The following is an 18,336-nucleotide window of genomic DNA, read 5'->3' as shown; positions in this document are numbered from 1 at the left end:
TACAAGAAAAACATCCCTGTCAGTGTCCAAGAGACATTCATATTGTCTTACACTGACGTCATGCCAATCGATTGTCACTAGTGAGAGACTCATGCTGCTCGGACCTTCCAAGGACATGAATGATTCATTAAAAAATGAGGAAATGAAAGCTTGCTGCAACTGGTGACTCCACCTGACGGGTGCTCAGGGAGGCTTTCTTTGTCTCATCAATCCTGCTTGAGAAAAACTCCTAGGCAATTCCCTCAAAACACATGCGTACGACACAAAATGATACTGCAACTTATTTGCTCAATTGTCCGTTCCTTTCCTCAATACAGTACTGCCCCACCACCAACCGCAATGGCGGCTAAAAGAAAATAGGCCAATTTGCTTTATAATAGAGGAAGGAAATGTTCGGTTTCATCTTCTTGTTCGTACAAATGCTCTGTCATCCCCTGAGTGCACTTCCAAGTATTTACCATATCCCGAGGAGGAATGTTCTTGTAGTGAGACTAATAGATGTTTCATTTTTCCATCTTGCTCTCTGTTTTTGCAACCTTACAGCTAGAAAATGCTCCTTCATCCCTGTCTCTCGTGCTTGTAGCCTTGAGTTATGCTTTAGTAGGAGAATGCTTCTGCCTTTTAAGAGGCTTTTCTATTTATAATGAGCTGGAAGTTGTTTCAGTTCTTGCACCAAAATAGCCGTTGCTCTTTTTCATCTGGAAATGTTTTTACGGCATTGCATTTTTGGCAAAGCAAATCTTGTTGCGCTTACCAATTACCAATTCATTTCCATATGTAATCCCAGTAAAGTGAAAGTCAATGTCTTGTTAGTACAGTACACCACAGGAAAGACTGTTGTTAACAACTCTGCCAAATTTGAATGATTAAAAGAAATGTCAATGTATATCAAATCAAAATAAATGAATTGGTGTTATAACATATTCAGGTAGCTGGTATAACACAAAACACTAGTACAGTACAGTACTTGTCAATCAAGAAAGGAATGTGAACCAGCGTTGTGTGTATAAATTCTAAACACTAAATCTTTGGACGCTCTACTCTGTGAATTCATCTATCCATCTACTTTCTGCCTATCCTCACAAGGATCGCGTGAGTGCTGGAGACTATCCCAGGTGTCAGTTGGCAGGAGGGAGGGTACAACCTGAACTGGTTGCCAGCCAATCGCAGGGCACATTGAGACAAACAGCCACACTCACAATCACACCTAGGGGCAATTCAGAGTCTCCAATGAATGCATGTTTTTGGGATGTGGGAGGGAACCACAGTGCACGGAGAAAACCCGCACAGGGAGAACGTGAAACTCCACACAGGCGGGGCCGGGATCGAACCTGGGACCTCAGAACTGCGAGGCAAACGCTCTAACCGGTTGCTTCACCGTGATGCTACACTGTGAATTTCTTTCTAAAAATCAAATGTAGCATCTTGACCTCTCTGGGCAATCCCACCCCCAATGCCCCCTACCTGGTAGAAGGCTCGGAGGTGTCGATTTAAGATGGAGAAATTCTGTATTCTATGCATGCAGTCATCTGGCTCACTGTCGTACAACCTCTCCACCCTTGGGTTGGGGTCTCTGGGACACATAAAAACAGGCATCACATAGACATGGAAGTATATTTATTGCAGCTTGATCAAACAGCTCAGTGTCAGATCCCCCTCCCTCCCCCAAACCCCCCCGCCAAAAAAAAAATTAGTATGTAGTGGTGGAATTCTGCAGCCTGTGAATAAAATTTTAATGAGCTGACTCGCTGCCAGTGAGAATCCTCATACAATTAGCTATCGAAATAACTGAGGTTAGGTCGGGCCAAATTAATCAGCCTTCCACCTTTCCTGTCTTGTCAACTGCAAGAAATATGAATGTGGTAAAATAATAATAATAACAATAATAATAGAATTAATACTGATGAGAAATTCAGCAGAGACAACTAGCCAGGCTCCACGTATGCAGAACCTATTTCATGTTTCGCTGGGTATTTGTGGCAAATATGAATGGGACCCGCATTGATGACATTCATCAATGTGACTATAGAACAATGCAAGAATTATGAATGTGAGTGAGACAAATGTTTTATCAAGTAATGCAAGACAATAAAATGTATTTTAATTAGACTAATATTTCATGCAATAAACTTTGAAATCGTACATTTGTGCTGCATTTTTTTCTAGCCTGTTTGCAATGTTACCCCTGTTAACCTTTTTTGGTTTGAATATTTTTCCTGCTTAATATTGTCAGATTGGAACAGGACACTATGCATCCATCCATTTTCTGTAGTGCCTGTCTTCATTAGGGTGGTGGGTGGTGGCTTTATCTTAACCCAGCTGACACAAAAACACAAACTATTCCACACCTACAGACAATCTGCAATTTTTAGTTAACCTAACATGCATGTTTTTGGAATACAGCACAACATGCACATTGAAATTCAAACAGGAATTTCAATGGTCCACTAGTGCTGCCTTGTTGCATACTGAGGCGTAATTAGGAGTAAAGAACCCTTACATGATCCTCATGATCTCATTGAGAAAGATCCCATTGGTGAGTCTGAGGTAGCAGTCCCGGGAAATCCGAGAAACTGAATTGACTTCGATGTAGTGACTGTAGAGTGGGGCACCGTTCTCCATCCCCACCATCTTCTCAAAGAGCTGAACCTACAAGAGAATCAGAATTCAGTTTATTGTTACGTATTACGCTTGCCAACACAAACAAGGAAATAAGTTGCTCATAGACAAAGGACTGGTGCAATCATGGAAAAGAATGTAAGAAAGTCTAAATCAGAAAATACTGTCATACAATCCATAAAAAAACAACGGATTTTTTTGTTTCACAATAGTCAGTTTTTTTGTTTTGTACTACCATCCTATTGTGTATACATGCAATATGTTCTGTAAATGCTTGTTGGTTGGAATTTAAGGGTGCTTTGAACCGAATGGGAGCACATTTTCTCATAGTTCTGGGATTTGGATTTAAATGTCAGTTCTAGCCTTCATGTGCAGAAATTGCATGTTCTTGGTTTTCTCCGAGTGGACCAGGCTCCTCCCACACCCATCTCAAAAACATGTATTTTTAGTTAAATAATATAGCGGGGCAGCTCGGTGGATCAGCTGGGTTGGAAATTGCCCCGAGGTGTGAGTGCAACTGCTGTCTGTCTTCTTGTGCCCTGCGATTGGCAGGCAACCAGTTCAGGATGTACCCTACCTCCTGCCCGATGACAGCTGAGATTGGCTCCAGCACTCCCATAACCCTTGGGAGGATAAGCGGCTAAGAAAATGGATGAATGGATAATCTAATAAATTGTCCGGAGCTGTTTTCAGTATACTGTATGTGCCCTGCATTTGGCTGCCAACTAGTCCATGTTGTACCCCACCATCCTCCTCTACCCCAAAGTTAACTGGGATAGATTAGTTTGTCAGCAATCGCTTCTCAGATATTAGAAGATGAGATGGGAGGGATTTACAGATGCATAGTGTCATTTATGTTTTTGAAGTGGGCTACTTTGATCTTTGGCATTAGTCATATGCTGGGTCAGTTTTGATTGTAAACAAGAAAATCATGGATTCTGTGACTGATTCTCCGTGCGGGTTTAGGATCTTTTTAAGAGGGTACATTTAGTTACAAGTTGAATCGGTTCCGTGACAACCTTTGTCACACAAGACACTTGCATTTCAAACCATGCTTTCCAACTGAAATGAATGTGAAGCTTTGAAGCCGGAGGTTTTGGTCCTGATGGAGCTCAGTGAGCAATCAGGAAATGACACCTGACAGCGACAAGAACGTAAATGGGGGAGCCTTTTCACAGACGCCGCTTACAACTGTGTGGACAGGTGGGACTTGGTGCTCACACTTATAAAGCGCCTCACGGTGACAAGCATCCAAAAGGGGCCAGAGCCGATGTTTTAAGCTCTGCTAAAAAGGCCTGCCAATGCAAACGTTTGCTTAGTGAAGTTTATTCCCACCCGCACTGTTGATAAACAGAGACACAGGCCGGACGTGGCTGGGCATCCGAGGTGAGGCGCTGTGCTTGAGGCCTTGAGGGTAAACAAGGTGGTAAATGTCACACAGCACATGACTCAGGGTGACAGCTCCCTTGTTGGTGAGTAAGTGCATTGGCTAAACCCGCTCAAGGAAGATGCACAGTGTCTACAAGCTGCAGGCACAATTAAGAATATGACCTGTGGCCCATCATCAGGAACACTAACCATCAGGCACATACACAGATAAATGTCCAATGGGGCTCAAGCACCAGCTCTTCTTTTTTTTTTTTTTTTTGCACTCAATGATAAAAGTGGCTTTTCACCCAAAATACAGTATTTTTCTTCATTCACATTTTTTTTATTCTCTCTGTAATCAATGTCCTTCAAATGTGCTTTGATACCTGACAGGCATTTTTTTTTGTTCTTGTGAAAATTGTGCCCGTCCCTCTTCTTCCCCCTGGTTCACTTATCACTTCATGCAGTGCAGAGTACCAGCTGCAAGCCCAAAACGTTGCAGCATCAGGCCAACAGACATAGACAATGGTAATGCCAGTGTTTGTGAAATCCATGACTGGTTGGTGCATAATTAACCACAACACTTGGCATTTTGGCAACAGTCAAAACATTATGTGGCTACTAGCGTGGCATTTTGTAAATACTGTATATATACAAAATAAGGTGGTGTAAGACATCAGAATCACTAACATTACTTTTGGACGCATGTTCAACAAAGAGAGAGGAAAACGGAGAAATGGACAGAGGCATAGAAAATTTCAAGAGACTTTTAACTATTTTACACTCCTTTTATTTCATCTCTAATTTTATTAATTTTGATGTGAAAGCCCAAAGAACAAAAAGCGGGACCTCAACCCTGCTGAAGTACAACTTCAGGTAAAAGAAACATGCATATCATGTTCTAGATGACCAAAAAGGTTTATACTTCAACAGTTGGCCTTGACTAAAAAGGAATAATCTAGAGATCACTGTTTACCTCCATCACAATCTGGTGTGGTGCTGCCACAAAAAAGGACAAACTCTGGCTGCAACAGACAACTAAAACTGCTTTTAGGATTGTTGGTACCCCCCTTCCCACCCTCGAGGACTTGAAGAAAGATGAGCAGAGAAAATCCTCTCAGACACTTCAGAATCTGGACACCTACTCTTCCAACTTCTTCCCCCGAGTAGGCGCTTACCGAGCAATGCAAACCAAAACTAGCAGGCACTCCAACAGCTTGTTCCCCCTCGCAATGAACTTCTTCAATGGGAAATTTAGAATTCAACTGCAACATACTTCCAGAGTTTATTGTAACATTCTGACAGGGCAATTATTATTTCCGTAATTCCCGGCCTACAGAGCGCACCTGGTTATAAACCTCGGTACACAGAAAGAGTTTAATGCTAGCGTGGCACTAGCGTTAGCGCGGGGCTATCGTTAGCGCGGCGTTAGCATTAGCGCGGAGCTAGCGTTAGCGCGGGGCTATCATTAGCGCAGCGCTAGCGTTAAACTCTTTCTGTGTACTGAGCCTTATACCCAGGTGCGCTAACACTAGTGCCGCATCACTGCATAAACCGCAGGGTAAGGGAAAGCGTGTGGAAAAAGTCGTGGCTTGTAGGCCGGATATTATGGTATATTCAGTATTATCTATTACTTGTCCACTCTCTGTAGTAGTCTCACCATGCTACACCATCTGCATATCTCTTGTTGACCAATACTAGCCTCTCGCACCTGAATAGCATCTGCACCACTTCAACAATCGACTGAGGAATATCTGCAACACGTGCACAATTGACATTATCCAAGATTATTGCAAGACGAGTAACTTCAAAAAGCATACATTACATTCCTTGAAGTCTTGACGCCCTTTGCACAATGGTCAAGGGAGTCTTGGTCTATTAGGCTCTCAAACTTCTCAAAATGGACTCCTCTAAAGGACTCTGCATCCTTTGCACAATTGTCAAAAACACCAAAGATCAGTCAATGGCAGATTACCATCAGACCTGATTACTCCATCACGGTTCTCGCAATGTCTCTATGTTTCAATTGACGGACTATTCAGCTCACAGTTCTGAGCAGTGGGGTTCAAATCCCAGCCTCGCCTGTGTGGAGTTAGCATGTTCTCCCTGTGCCTGTGTGGGTTTCCTCTGGGCACTCCGGTTTCCAGTCACCTCCCAAAAACATGCAACATTAATTGGACACTCTAAACATGCATTCATTCAAGACTCTAAATTGCCCTTTGGTGTGATTGTGAGACTGACTGTTGTCTCTCTACATGTGCCCTGTGATTGGCTAGCGACCAGTTCAGTGTGTACCCCGCCTCTTGCCCAATGGTAGCTAGGACAGGCTCCAGCACTCATGTGATCCTATTGAGGATAAGCGGCTCATAGAATGGATGGATGGATGAATGAATCAAAAGCTGCACTGAGCTCCAACAAGACCTTTTCTGAGTCAGTATTCAACCTTATATCATTTACTACTTTGAAAAGAGCAGATTCTGTGCTGTGATGAGTTCGGAAACCTGATTGAAATTTGTCAAAGAGCCCTTTTAAGTTCAAGAAATTCCTGAGTTGATTAAAAAATACATTTCTCAACAATCTTGGCTATGACAGGAAAATTTGAAATGGGTCTGTAGCTTGCTATCATGAAAGCGTCCAGCATTCTATTTTTTAGAAGAGGCTTAATGGCAGGTGCAGTACTTTAAAAGGTTTAGACAACTCACCTGACTGAAGTGAGCAATTTGTTATTTGCTGCAAATCAGCTATTACAGACTTTACAAAGGTTTAGAGAAAGCCAGATGGTACTGAGTCAAGACAGCTCGTTGATGATTCCAGCTGCTGAACAGTTTTCCCTACAGTTTTTTTTTTTTTTTTTTTTTGGGTCAACTGTATCAGATTCTGACATGGTAATCGAGTTTTCCCTCGGTGGCTTCAGATGTAGAATCATTTTGCTGATTTGTGTTGATACTTACTCTGGTGAATTGAAGTTCTTACTGGTTGTTTCAGAAAAGCTGTCTAGCCCAAACTAACTCTTAGTTAGAGTTACAAAGACTTTGTAGAGGTCACGGTTAGTTTGGAGTTCAGTTTTTCTCCACTCACATTCTGCTTCCTACATTTTGATTAAGAGATCTTTGCCGTCATTGTGCTCGTCCATGGTGTTCTAGGTCATCTCAAGATTGTTTTAGTTTTAATAGGAGCAACGGATTTATTTATTTATTTTTTTAGAAGAAGAAGCCGGCCTAAGCCACGGAAGTGCTCAAGCTGAGATGGAAAAAAACAGTTATGAATCGGCAAAGGAAGTTTCAAATGGGGAAGTCGGATGTTTGTTTTGCTGCACACAATAAACGGATCTATTTGCAGTAGTAGCCTTCAATGTTGTCCTTTAATTAACTAGTTAATAAAAATAATGTATTTAAGGCGAGTGAGCCTTTTACACTTTCTTCTGTTACCAAAAAAATAAAAAGCGATGACCTTTTTCTCTCCGACGAGAATGATAAACATTAAATGACATACCCATTGCACCAATGCACTCTCCATGAATTCTTCTATTATCTCCATCATACTCGACTCCATTGTATTGGGCACAATAGATGAGAGACACTACAGCGGTCGGGTAGTTGATGAACAAATAATATCAGTGCTTTAATGTAGTGTAGCCCATCTTCTGTCAAGTGAAGTGCTTTGACATTTGTGAGGACCTTCCCATCCCTCCTCCTCCTCCTCCTCCTCACCGTCTCTTCCTGTCTGACTGTGACGCCCAGTTTCATTGCAAAACTCCACCGCAATTGTCAAAAGGCTCATGTTGCATTTATGAAGCTGCCGTTTTTTATTCCACTGACACTCAGGTGACAACGTATGTCATTTGACAAATCATGTGCTGACATCCCATGATCAGGCTTCATTTCCTAATGTGTGCAAAAACATCAAGAACAAAACTTTATCATGCTTTTTGATTTGTTGTCATTGTCATATTAGTCTTCTGTATCAACATTGTGTCTCCATACTATCAGACATTATGTAGAAGTTCAATAATAACAAGAATAAGAATTAAATAATTTGGTTTATATAGGGTGTTTCAAGGGACCCAATATCAGTTTGGACTGAATAATATTTCTACTGTTGTTGCTTGCCCGTCAAGTGGCATTTGCACACTGTACGTTAGCGCTCTCTAGTGGTAAAAAAAAATCTGTGGTTCCTTTTCATTGTTTAATATTTAAGTCCGTTTTTATTCAGACCGAAAGAACCCTTGAAGACTTTTAACACATCAACTCTTCTCTCTTTGAATTCTGTTCACTATTACTTGAGGTCTCTGATCTATATAGACATACATTGTGGCAACATTATGTCATAAAGACAAGAAAGAGGCATTGTCTCTTTAAAGTACAGCAGTTTAAACAACAAAATATGAAGAAGGCTTTAATGAGGCGTGACTTCATTAATACACAATATTGGCAAAAGTATTTTGCTCACCTGCTTTTGACTTTCTGGACATAAGTGGTATCTCATTCACCTTTTATTGGGGTCAATGTGACACCGCTTCACCCTTTGTATCTACAACAGCTTCAACTGATCTGGAATCATCCATCCATAACTTCTACGACTTTTCCAGGTCGGGTCGCGGGCGCCGTAACTTTCGCAGAGATGCCCAGACTTCTCTTTCCCCAGCCTCTTCATCCAGCTCTTCCGGAGGGATCCCAAGGCGATCCCAGGCCAGCCAAGAGATGGAGTTTCTCCAGCGTGTCCTCGATCATCCCTGGGGTCTCTTTCTGGTGAGATGTGCCCGGAACACCTCACCAGGAAGGTGATCATATGCCATTCTGCAAACGTGATAGTAGTTTTGTAAATATGATTTTGAAGCGTCACCTTTTGACCAATTTTTTTGTGCAATCACATACTTAAGCTTTTGAAAATATAAAATAAGATTGATTTTTGAAGAAATACTTGGGGTCAACAATATAGAGCAATGAAGAGTATGGTAAAGAATTGAAGAAACGGGTCCAAGCGGGGTGGAACAGTTGGCGGAAAGTTTCTGGTCTTCTATATAACAGAAGACTCTCCGCTAGAATGAATAGCAAAGTTTATAAAACAGTGGTGAGGCCGGCCAGGATGTGTGGATTAGAGACGGTGGCACTGAAGAAATAACAGGAAGCAGAACTGGAGGTAGCAGAAATGATGATATTGAGGCTCTCGCTTGGAGTGAGCAAGTTAGGGTTAGAAATGAGCTCATTAGAGGGACAGCCAAAGTTGGAGAGAGCAGACTTCTTCGATGGTTTGGACATGTTCAGAGGTGAGAGAGTGACTATATTGGTAGAAGGGTGCTGAGGATGGAGCAGCCAGGCAAAAGAGCGAGAGGAAGACCAAAGAAAAGGTTGATGGATGTTGTGAGGGAGGACATGAGGACAGTGGTGTTAGAGAGGAGGATGCACGAGATAGGCTTAGATGGTAAAAGATGACACGCTGTGGCCACCCCTAACGGGACAATCCGAAAGGAAAAGAAGACAGATTTTTGAAGAATGTCAACTGTGCCATTTTAAACTTTTCACAGAGCATTTACTTTTTTGGTTTGTCATAAAAAGAAATATTGTCTTAATTGTGCACATTTGTCATTAGGTCAACATGGTATCGTACGGTGGTTTTCTACATTGTGTAGAATGCAACAAACACACTGTTTCTTATGTATTCGCATTTCAGCGGCACAGTGAATGAGTGGTAAGAGCATCTGCTTCACAATTCTGAGGATTGAGGTTTCCAATCCCTTCCCTGCCTGTGTGGAGCTTTGCATGTTCTCCCTGTGCTTGTGTGGGTTTTCTCCGGGCGTGCCGGTTTCCTCCCACATCGCGAAGACATGCGACATTAATTGGACACTCTAAAGTGTCCCGAGGTGTGATTGTGTGTGCGGCTGTCTGTCTCGATGTGCCCAGCGATTGGCTGGCAACCTGTTCAGGGTGCCTCCGCCTTCTGCCCGTTGACAGCTGGGGTATGCTCCAGAACACCTGTGACCCTTGTGAGGATCAGCAGCTAAGAAAATGGATAGATTGTATTCACATTTGATGTTTTGTATTCAGTTCATTTGTTTGGAGTGAATATGTAGTTAATTGTAGTTAACTCATTTAAATATTAACAGCTCTGCTTTTTTCATAAATTCCAGCATCTGTTTTCTTTCTTTTTTTTTAATAATCAAACTTTTTCAGCCACTGAAAGTAAGTTTATCTGTGTAAATTAAATTTAAAAAAAAACTTGTTATAAGTTATATTTCAGGAGAAAGAACCCCACAATTGTAGTCATGATATTGACCATTTGCATTAAAAACTGTTTTGCTTTTCAATATTAAAGTTTTTGAAAGATAAAATAAAATTCATAAATTGTGAAGTCCAACACTGTTTGTTGCTGGATGACAGAATATGCTTTAGTGTGTGTGCAGATAGTGCCTGTGTAGCACTTCTTGGACAAAGTACACCTGAGATTATCTGATTGTTTCTGAGCTGCTTTGACAAGATGACAGGCTTCATATAGGTCACGAAAGTCTCTCACGCACATGCACACATGACACACCCAATAATACATGCACGCACAAAATCCTACTACACTCAGAGAACCCACAGTTTTTTTTCTTTCCTGTGGTTTCTTGTACAAATAGAAGCATACACTAAAAAGCAGTTAAAAATCTACCTTTAATAGGCTATATGTGCATTGCCACTTTCAAACAGCTTCCAAAGCATTTCATTGCTGTTCAGTAAAAACTCTAATGCTGAGAGATTATTTATACACTATCGGGTTAAAATCAAGGTCAAAATGTGAGCTAAATTGTTTTAAAACGGTTAGAACAAAAAGTACTACACATTTGATAAATAGAACTTCTGATGGTCACACGTTCCTGACGTCCTTCCATTTGGGTTATAATGTTTTGGCTGTTGTTTTGGTGGAGCAATAATCAAGCCTTATTTGAAAACCAAGAGGCGTTCTACCTGCCACCAGGTAAATCCCCCCCAACCAAGAAAACTTCGACATGACCCCCAATTTCCAGCATTATTCCGCTTTCATGTGTTATTCAATTATCTTCTAGCTGGAAGATGGCGGGGCCTTTTCAGCGTCAGGGGAGCCCTCGGCTGCATCAGGGTCGACCTGGCCAAACTTCAGCATGAGCAAGATTTTGACTTTGGCTTCCTCCAAGGTCTCCTTCACTCCCTTTTCCAGAAGAAATCCCTCACTGACACCTTCCGGCTGCTCCTGAGCCATGGCCCCTTCCACCGAAGTCTGAAGGTAACGCAGGCTCAACAGGACTGACATCTGGAAATAGGAAGGCAGAAGGAATAGGAACAGTGACCCGAACAGTCAGCATGTGTCCGCATGAGGTATGTACAGTATCTTCAAACATGTGTCCTGCCAGTTATATGAAAATAAAAGTAAACAAGGAACCATGCATTCTAACACGAGAACTGCATAACTTAAACAAGTATTTTCCATTGCCATGAATGTGTACATTTTGACTCTTTGAGCTGCGTGTTGTAAACATGTGCAATAAAATGAGATCCTGTATGGTAACTAGAGTCACTGATGGTGGAGTGGTACACATGTCTGACCTTGGTGCGGGCAGCATGAGATCATTTCCCGCTCATTGATGGTGTTGATATCTACCCTGCGACTGACTGGCAACCAGTTCAGGGTGTAGTACGCCTTCCACCCAAAGCTAGGATAAGAATAGGATAGGCACCGGCTCTCCCGGGAGCCTTGTGAGGAAAAGCGGCTTGGATAATGGATGGATGGATGGATGGATGGATGGATGGATGGATGGATGGATAGTAACTGTCAAACTGAGATATCAACTCAACAATATATCTATTAATACAGGAGTTGTAGTTTGTTGTGTCGTACTGCACTGGAACACATTGACTGGGGCCCGTTGCTACAATTTCTATGTGGAAAAAAATAACCAAAGCTAACCCAAACTACAGTTGCAATAATTGCCAAATCATCCAGTTAATACATCTCTGACAATGATAATCAAAACTGAGACAGAATTTTCGACATAGCTTTTGTGTTGAACCTACAGCAAGTACGCATATTGTTCATATAAAATGCATCAATTTTTTAATAAACTTATCCTTTTCAGAATCAGAGCTTATATGATGTAGACTACACCCTGAACTGGTTGCTACACAATCACAGGGCACAAAAAGACAGACAACCATTTACACTGTCACTGAGTGGGAATGTGAGGTGCTCATTTATATAAGATAATGTTGTTTAAATTATTTACCAAGGGTTCAAGAATGTCTCACTGAGACAGCTCAGTCGACTTTTGCTAATAAAAGTATTGAGGCACACGTTACTTGTTTAACATCCTACGCAATAGGGCTTTCGTCAGCTGCGTCGTGAAAATGCGATCCACCTGTATCAGGATGACTGATAGTACGCCAGGACCAGTTGAATTCATCAGGTCCATGTAGTAGTCGATCAGAGCCTGCCTGCAGCCGCGGTTGTACAGGTTGAGCTCCTCATTCTGGAAGTCGTAGTTGTAGTGAGCGCTGTTGTCTGTCAGGTGGTACTGGAGGCATGGCCGAGGGGAAGCGGGATTACAGCAGCTGAACGGGACGCCATCCAGCAGGTAGCGTCCATCTATGTTGCTGCGGATACGACTGTGGATGGAAGGGGGAGGGGCATGCATTGCATTTTATTTTCATTACGTTTTCTAAGAAACTAAAAGTCACGAAACAAGTTCAAAGCTTTCACGAGTCAATATTCTAATTTAACCTATCTAGCCTATCCCAGCTGTCATCGGGCAGGAAGGGGGGTACACCCTAAACTGGTTGCCAGCCAATCGCAGGGCACATGGAGACAGAGAACACTCGCACTCACAATCACACCTAGGGGCAATTTAGAGTGTCCAATGTTGCATGTTTTTGGAATGTGGGAGGAAACCGGAGTGCCCGGAGAAAACCCACGCAGGCAAGGGAAGAAGAAAAGGCTCCAGCGCAGTTCCAATTAAATTGCTCATTGTAAAGTAATGTTTTGAGAACTTGCAATTATTTTGTTTCCATCTTATTCCATGAGCAAAAAGGTGAATTTAAGTCTGGAATGTTTCCTGGGTTTAAAGTGACATTGCCACTGCAGATTCCACATTTGTCGAGTTTTCTAGCACTGTTACACCCTCCATATCTCAGAAGTGTGATTGATATTTCAATGGTAACGTCATCTATTAATTGTGAAGACAAGCAGATTTTGTGCATGTTTGTCTTAATAAATGAAACAACCAACCAATGTATTTTTTTTCCTACCCACTGTTTCAGTCTGTACTGAAGAAAGGATTAATACTACAAATGGGAGTACTAATGTCACTGAAAACATCAGCGTCTTCTTTTATTTTAAGACACTTCTCATTGTACTGGTAAGCGTGCAGATCGTATAATTAAAGATCAATGTTTCATTATTCTGTTAGATTTTCTTGATGACTAAAGGTACTTTATGGTGCACCTGCTTACTTGCAATACTTACATCCTAGACCAGCATGAATGTTTGCCTATAATTCTTCCCTTTAACAATAAATCACTTCAACTATGCCACTCCTGTGCAGTTATCATCTTTTTTTTTTTTTTTTTACATTTTGGATGCTGCTCATACAAATCAAAATCTAAGCTTTGATCTCTCCCTTGAAACAACTCTTTTGTCTCATCCTGTTCATGAGTGCATCATCACGCACTCACTCCTTGATATCCTTGGAGGTGTAGTCCAGGTATCTGTTGCTGACCCACTGCACCTCAAACCAATCCCTGAAGTTGGTGTTTCCACAGCAACGGAACTCCATCTGCAGACGATCGATGGTTTCTTTCTGGAAACAGCGGCCCGGAACGTCAGTGTCCTTGTAGAAGCGGATCCCATTCCTCAAACCAACCTGAAAGGAGGGAGATGTTGCCTTGAAGAACGGGTACTTAAATGTATAAAACCCCTTTTTAAATGTACCTAACAGAATTCATAATTATCTATGTAAAGGGAGATTTCCTGAAAATATTTGGGTCCCGTTAATTTATCCAAATATATCTAAGGTTTTGCCAGTTAAATGCGATACCCACCTTCAGAGATTCTTCCAGGCGTCCCTGCAGGGCGTAACTGAGCACCACCACTGCGATGAGCAAGCAACAGAGGAGTGCGGCCACAGCATACCAGCCCAGCAAGAGAAACTTCCAGCGTGGAAAGCGGCTCGGGTCCATAGAGTCCTGGCACGCCCGGCCGGCCACCCAGTTAGTACCGATGGAGGCCAGGCCCACCAACATCAGGATGTTGGGAACCACGTGGATCTCTGTGTTCTCCATCACCTCGACAAGGAAAGAACATAGTGAAAGGTAACGAGTAGTCCAACAAGAAAAGACACATTTCTTCTGCCTTAACAAATTCATTTGGACTGGAATTGCACATTCCTCTTTTCTGGTACTTTGCACTTTTAAAAACATAACAACCCAAAGCTGCTACCGTCTATAATTCTCATGCTGAAGCGTGAACTATTCGTAGTTTTTATCAATGCTTAATATACTGTCCATCAAAAAAAAAAAAAAAGGGTTTTATTGAGTGGGTCATACTGAGCAAAATCAAATTAGAATGATATGGAGCTGTACAACTTTCCAACCACGCTGTGAATCGATATTCTTGTTGGTTGCTCATACTTAGGAAGCAAGTCTTGTTGTCATGCAGCATTCTTCGCACATCAATCAATCCTACTTCTGAAGCAGCTCCACTGCAAATCAATAACTCTTTGCTTCGCAACTAAACAATAACAATGGCCCTCGTCCCACTGATGATCAGTAATATCGCAGAGGGTGCATGTTAATGGCCTGGAGCTGTACCGTGGAGTCAGCTGCTTATCAATACTTGCAATCAATATCAGTCCACAGGACATCAGTGAGGTCGCATTGGGTTGTTGAGGTCATCCCCTTCACGTTATTTGTTACAGTAATAATGGTCGCTTGGGCCAAAAGCAACATTTAGGGGAAAAAAGTTAGTGTGCATTTAGAAAATATAAAATACTGTATGGTAGGTGGCAGGTTCTGATACGGGCTCAATCTTGTTTCCATGTTCTCCCTGTACTTGAGTTGGTTTTCTTCAGGTACTTTGGTTTGCTCCCACATCCCAAAAACATGCACAATAGTTTGATTTGCAACTCTAAATTGTCCATAGGTGTGAATGTGCGTTTGAATGGTTGTTTGTCTCTATGTGCCCTGTGATTGGCTGGCATGCAGTCTTGGGTCCTGGTTTAAGTTAGTTAACATGCATTTATGGTGTGCAGCCTTACCTCAGATCTACGAAGCAGCTCAATTTTAAGGTAGACACCCAGAGAAAAGACGAAGGACCCACACAGCACGGCCATCCAGGACAAGAGCCACAGGCCCTGAGCCAGACGCACTCGCCTATGCTGGGTGAATTTCATCTTCAGCAGCGCCATGGCTCCTTTTACTGCACACTGCTCAGCTCCAAACACCAAATCAAAGAGGACCAGGAATGGAAGTTAAGGGTAAGGAGGCTGAGAGTTGAACTCAGGAATGGTCTGCGAGTCCAGATGGGGCCAGCTGCAAGACACTCAGAGGTTGTGTAGTCATGCAGCAGTCAAAGCAGGCCTACACTGGTGAGTAATTAATAGGTTGAGCTCATCTAAGTTGTTCCAGGTGAAAGGGATAAGGATACAGATCCCTGGAATGCCGAAGGACAAAATATGAGATGATAATCCAAAAGCACAAATTCACATTGATCATGAATTTGATCAAAAGAAAGATGTGTGTGTAAGCCAAGAAATTAAATACATCAAATTGACAAATTTTGGAGAAAAGAGTTATTCCTTTTGCTGGAGATGACCCGTTTTCCACTCGGTGATCATTCACTCTGCACTGCAACCCTCCAAGGTGGAATCAAATATTTCCTCCTCTTGATGTGATCTTGTTGTTTGACGCCGTCTTGGTGGGTATTTGCATGTGCAGTGCCCCCCTAAACTGATGCGCCCATGGTTGGCGGACACAGAGACTGGGCAAAGTGGAGAGTTTGGAACTCTAATCCCCACAACAGAGTCCTTGGGATCCTATTAGGTTCCAGGGGCCAATGGGAAAGCAGGCCAATGTCTGATCAGCAAACTTGTTCTGATGGACATATTGAAAGGGAGGGACTATTTGAATGTTATGACAGCTTTAGTTACCTGACATTCATATCATATGCTGTGGGTGCTCAAGCAACCTGCAGAAACATGGCTGGAACTTATGTGCCATAGGAGGTGGGGGCATTTAGGACCACCTGGAAATACAGTATACTCCTTTGGGCCCCAGAATGTCACTTTTGTAGGAGTCTTGCTACTCATGGGCCTTTACAATCATCATCAATTTACAGTGATATAGGGAAAAGCACAAGGTCAAGTAAAATGTGACTAATATATCCCAAAAGATCTGATTTAACAGTTCTGTCATCCATTGAGCTTTTCAGTGATAATGGGCCATTTTCATTGGTATACTGGTATGAAAAAAGTGTTGTTGTTTTTTTTTGGCCACTTAAGAACAGACCTAATAGGAGAACTCTTTTCCACATGTTGGAAATAGTCACACACCCCAACTCTCTACCAAACTCAGATAAAATAGGCTCTGGCTCACTTGCAACCCAAAATAAGACAAATTCTGTAGAATATGCAGGAATAAATAATGATTCTGATTAAATTAAGTGAAAAAGTCTCACAAATATAACACCAATATAGTTTGTTAATTGCCATGAGTACTACATCCATCCATCCATTTTCTTTTTGCCACTTATCCTCACGAGGGTCGCGGGGAGTTCTGGAGCCTATCCCAGCTGTTAACGGTCAGGAGGCGGGGTACACCCTGAACTGGTTGCCAGCCAATCGCAGGGCACATGGAGAGAGACAACATCCACACTCACAATCACACCTTGGGGCAATTTAGAGTGTGCAATTAATATTGCATGTTTTTGGGATGTGGGAGGAAACCGGAGTGCCCGGAGAAAACCCACGCAGGATGGGAAGAACATGCAAACTCCACACAGGCAGGGCCGGGATCGAACCCTGGTCCTCAGAACTGTGAGACCAACGCTTTACCAGCTGAGTCACCGTGCTGCCTGAGTACTATATCAAAACTGATATTGTGAAATAATATTAAAAGTCCTGGCACATACAGTATATTTGAAAAGTTCCAGCCATCCATTTTCTGTACCACTTATCTTCACAAGGGTCGCCGGTGTCCTGAGCCTATCCGGGCTAACCTTGGGCAAGAGCCAGGGCAAACCCTGAACTGGTCACAGCCAATCACAGAGCACACAGAAACAATCATTTGCACTTAAATTCCCATTTATGGCCAATTTAGAGTCTTCAATCAACCTACAATGCATGTTTTTGAGATGTGGGAGGAGAAAACCCACGCAGAGACGAGAACATGCAAGCTCCACACAGGCAGGGCCAGGATTTGAAACCCAGTTCTCAGAACTGTGAGGCCAAAGCTCTAACCAACTGCACCAATGTGTCGCCCCTGTTAGAAAAGTGATATAAAGAAATTCTATCATGTTGTACAGGAAACAACAAACCATGAGACAAGCATGCTACCATCGTCCCTTTATCTGGGAACAGAACAAAAGCTTACTCCTAAACAAAATATTATTTACAACCTATCACCATTTGTGGCACATACGAGAGCACATTGTCATGCTCCTGGCTTCCTGCCCAGGCTGGGTGCGGCCAGCCAATTAGCCAGAGCACACCTGCACCTTGTTCCAGCTGATGCCTCCCAGTATATATAGGACTTGGGGGACGCCTTGTCCTCTGCCATATCGTCGTCCTTGATTCCTCGTTCCTGCACTCCTGTTTGCCTGACTTCTGCTCTCCGTGCACCGACCCACGCCTGTCCACCGACCACCCTCGTAAGCCTGCCGTACTATTACTTCTGATTGCTTTGACTGTCTGCCTGATCCCAGACCTTGGACCGAATAAAGGTTTCCTCTGCACTGTCTGCTTGTCTCTGGAGTCGTGCATTTGGGTCCACCCTCGAGCCCCGTTCATGACACACATTCACATATTTATTGGTATGTTGTTCCTAATCAGTATTTGAACTGGTCAAACTGCCATGTTAGCGACTGCGTAGTGTGTAAGATGCATGTGACCGCTCCATCGTGTATGGAGGGGGATCAATTGGATTAGATTATGATCGGTATTTACGACAACTTCAGTTAGCGTGAGGTGGGACAGTGGACCCAGGCCTTCACGGATGTTCCAAGTCATACAAGTTTGGCTGAATGGAGATTGTGAAATGTTTCTAATCATGTCTCCATTTCTCAGTCTCGCAAGTGACTGGATAGCTCTCAGATGTCACTGTTGGCGCGACCTCACCGACACACGACGAT

At 42.7% G+C, this 18,336-nt stretch overlaps 2 protein-coding genes and 1 long non-coding RNA gene across 9 annotated transcripts in view; 1 reads left to right on the top strand and 2 right to left on the bottom strand.

The window, feature by feature from the left end:
* The window catches only part of ccdc88b (coiled-coil domain containing 88B), a 69,684-nt gene extending 62,036 nt beyond the window's left edge, over positions 1 to 7,648 (bottom strand). Inside the window, exons 1-3 of the mRNA XM_061834781.1 lie at positions 7,480 to 7,648; positions 2,501 to 2,649; positions 1,465 to 1,573 (exon numbers count right to left, since the gene is read on the bottom strand). Of these exons, the coding sequence (XP_061690765.1) occupies positions 1,465 to 1,573; positions 2,501 to 2,649; positions 7,480 to 7,539 (318 nt within the window). The 5' untranslated portion in view covers positions 7,540 to 7,648. The remainder of the gene's footprint in view (positions 1 to 1,464; positions 1,574 to 2,500; positions 2,650 to 7,479) is intronic.
* Positions 7,649 to 8,560: 912 nt separating this feature from the next.
* Positions 8,561 to 17,615, bottom strand: rom1b (retinal outer segment membrane protein 1b). Of its 7 annotated transcripts, XM_061834196.1 has the most exons (6): positions 16,177 to 17,586; positions 15,248 to 16,108; positions 14,034 to 14,276; positions 13,668 to 13,855; positions 12,356 to 12,602; positions 8,561 to 11,253 (listed from the first exon to the last, which is right to left on the bottom strand). In XM_061834196.1, exons 2-6 carry the CDS (start codon positions 15,395 to 15,397, stop codon positions 11,026 to 11,028), a joined length of 1,056 nt encoding a protein of 351 aa, XP_061690180.1. In that variant the 5' UTR covers positions 15,398 to 16,108; positions 16,177 to 17,586; the 3' UTR covers positions 8,561 to 11,025. The 7 variants fall into 7 exon arrangements, with proteins under 7 accessions (XP_061690180.1, XP_061690182.1, XP_061690181.1 ...); XM_061834198.1 differs by lacking the exon at positions 15,248 to 16,108 and having other exon boundaries at positions 17,524 to 17,615; XM_061834197.1 differs by having other exon boundaries at positions 13,668 to 13,792; positions 15,248 to 17,588.
* On the top strand, positions 12,596 to 14,191 carry LOC133508331 (uncharacterized). Its single transcript, XR_009797035.1, has 3 exons — positions 12,596 to 13,351; positions 13,755 to 13,898; positions 14,052 to 14,191. It is a non-coding gene; the product is annotated as an uncharacterized LOC133508331 (long non-coding RNA).
* Positions 17,616 to 18,336: the final 721 nt, after the last annotated feature.

This window comes from Syngnathoides biaculeatus, chromosome 11 (genome assembly GCF_019802595.1).
Source record: "Syngnathoides biaculeatus isolate LvHL_M chromosome 11, ASM1980259v1, whole genome shotgun sequence".
In the NCBI taxonomy this organism is placed as follows: Eukaryota; Metazoa; Chordata; class Actinopteri; order Syngnathiformes; family Syngnathidae; genus Syngnathoides; species Syngnathoides biaculeatus.
This window is presented reverse-complemented; position numbering and strand designations above follow the sequence as displayed.

Excerpts from the sequence above, each read along its gene's own strand:
- rom1b (XM_061834195.1), bottom strand. The coding sequence starts at position 15,397 with ATGGCGCTGCTGAAGATGAAATTCACCCAGCATAGGCGAGTGCGTCTG. Across the intron at positions 12,603-13,667 it reads ACCTCCAAGGATATCAAGGA|TCGTATCCGCAGCAACATAG; the intron begins GTGAGTGCGTGA and ends TTCCATCCACAG. Across the intron at positions 11,254-12,355 it reads TATCAGTCATCCTGATACAG|ATGTCAGTCCTGTTGAGCCT; the intron begins GTGGATCGCATT and ends TCCTATTTCCAG.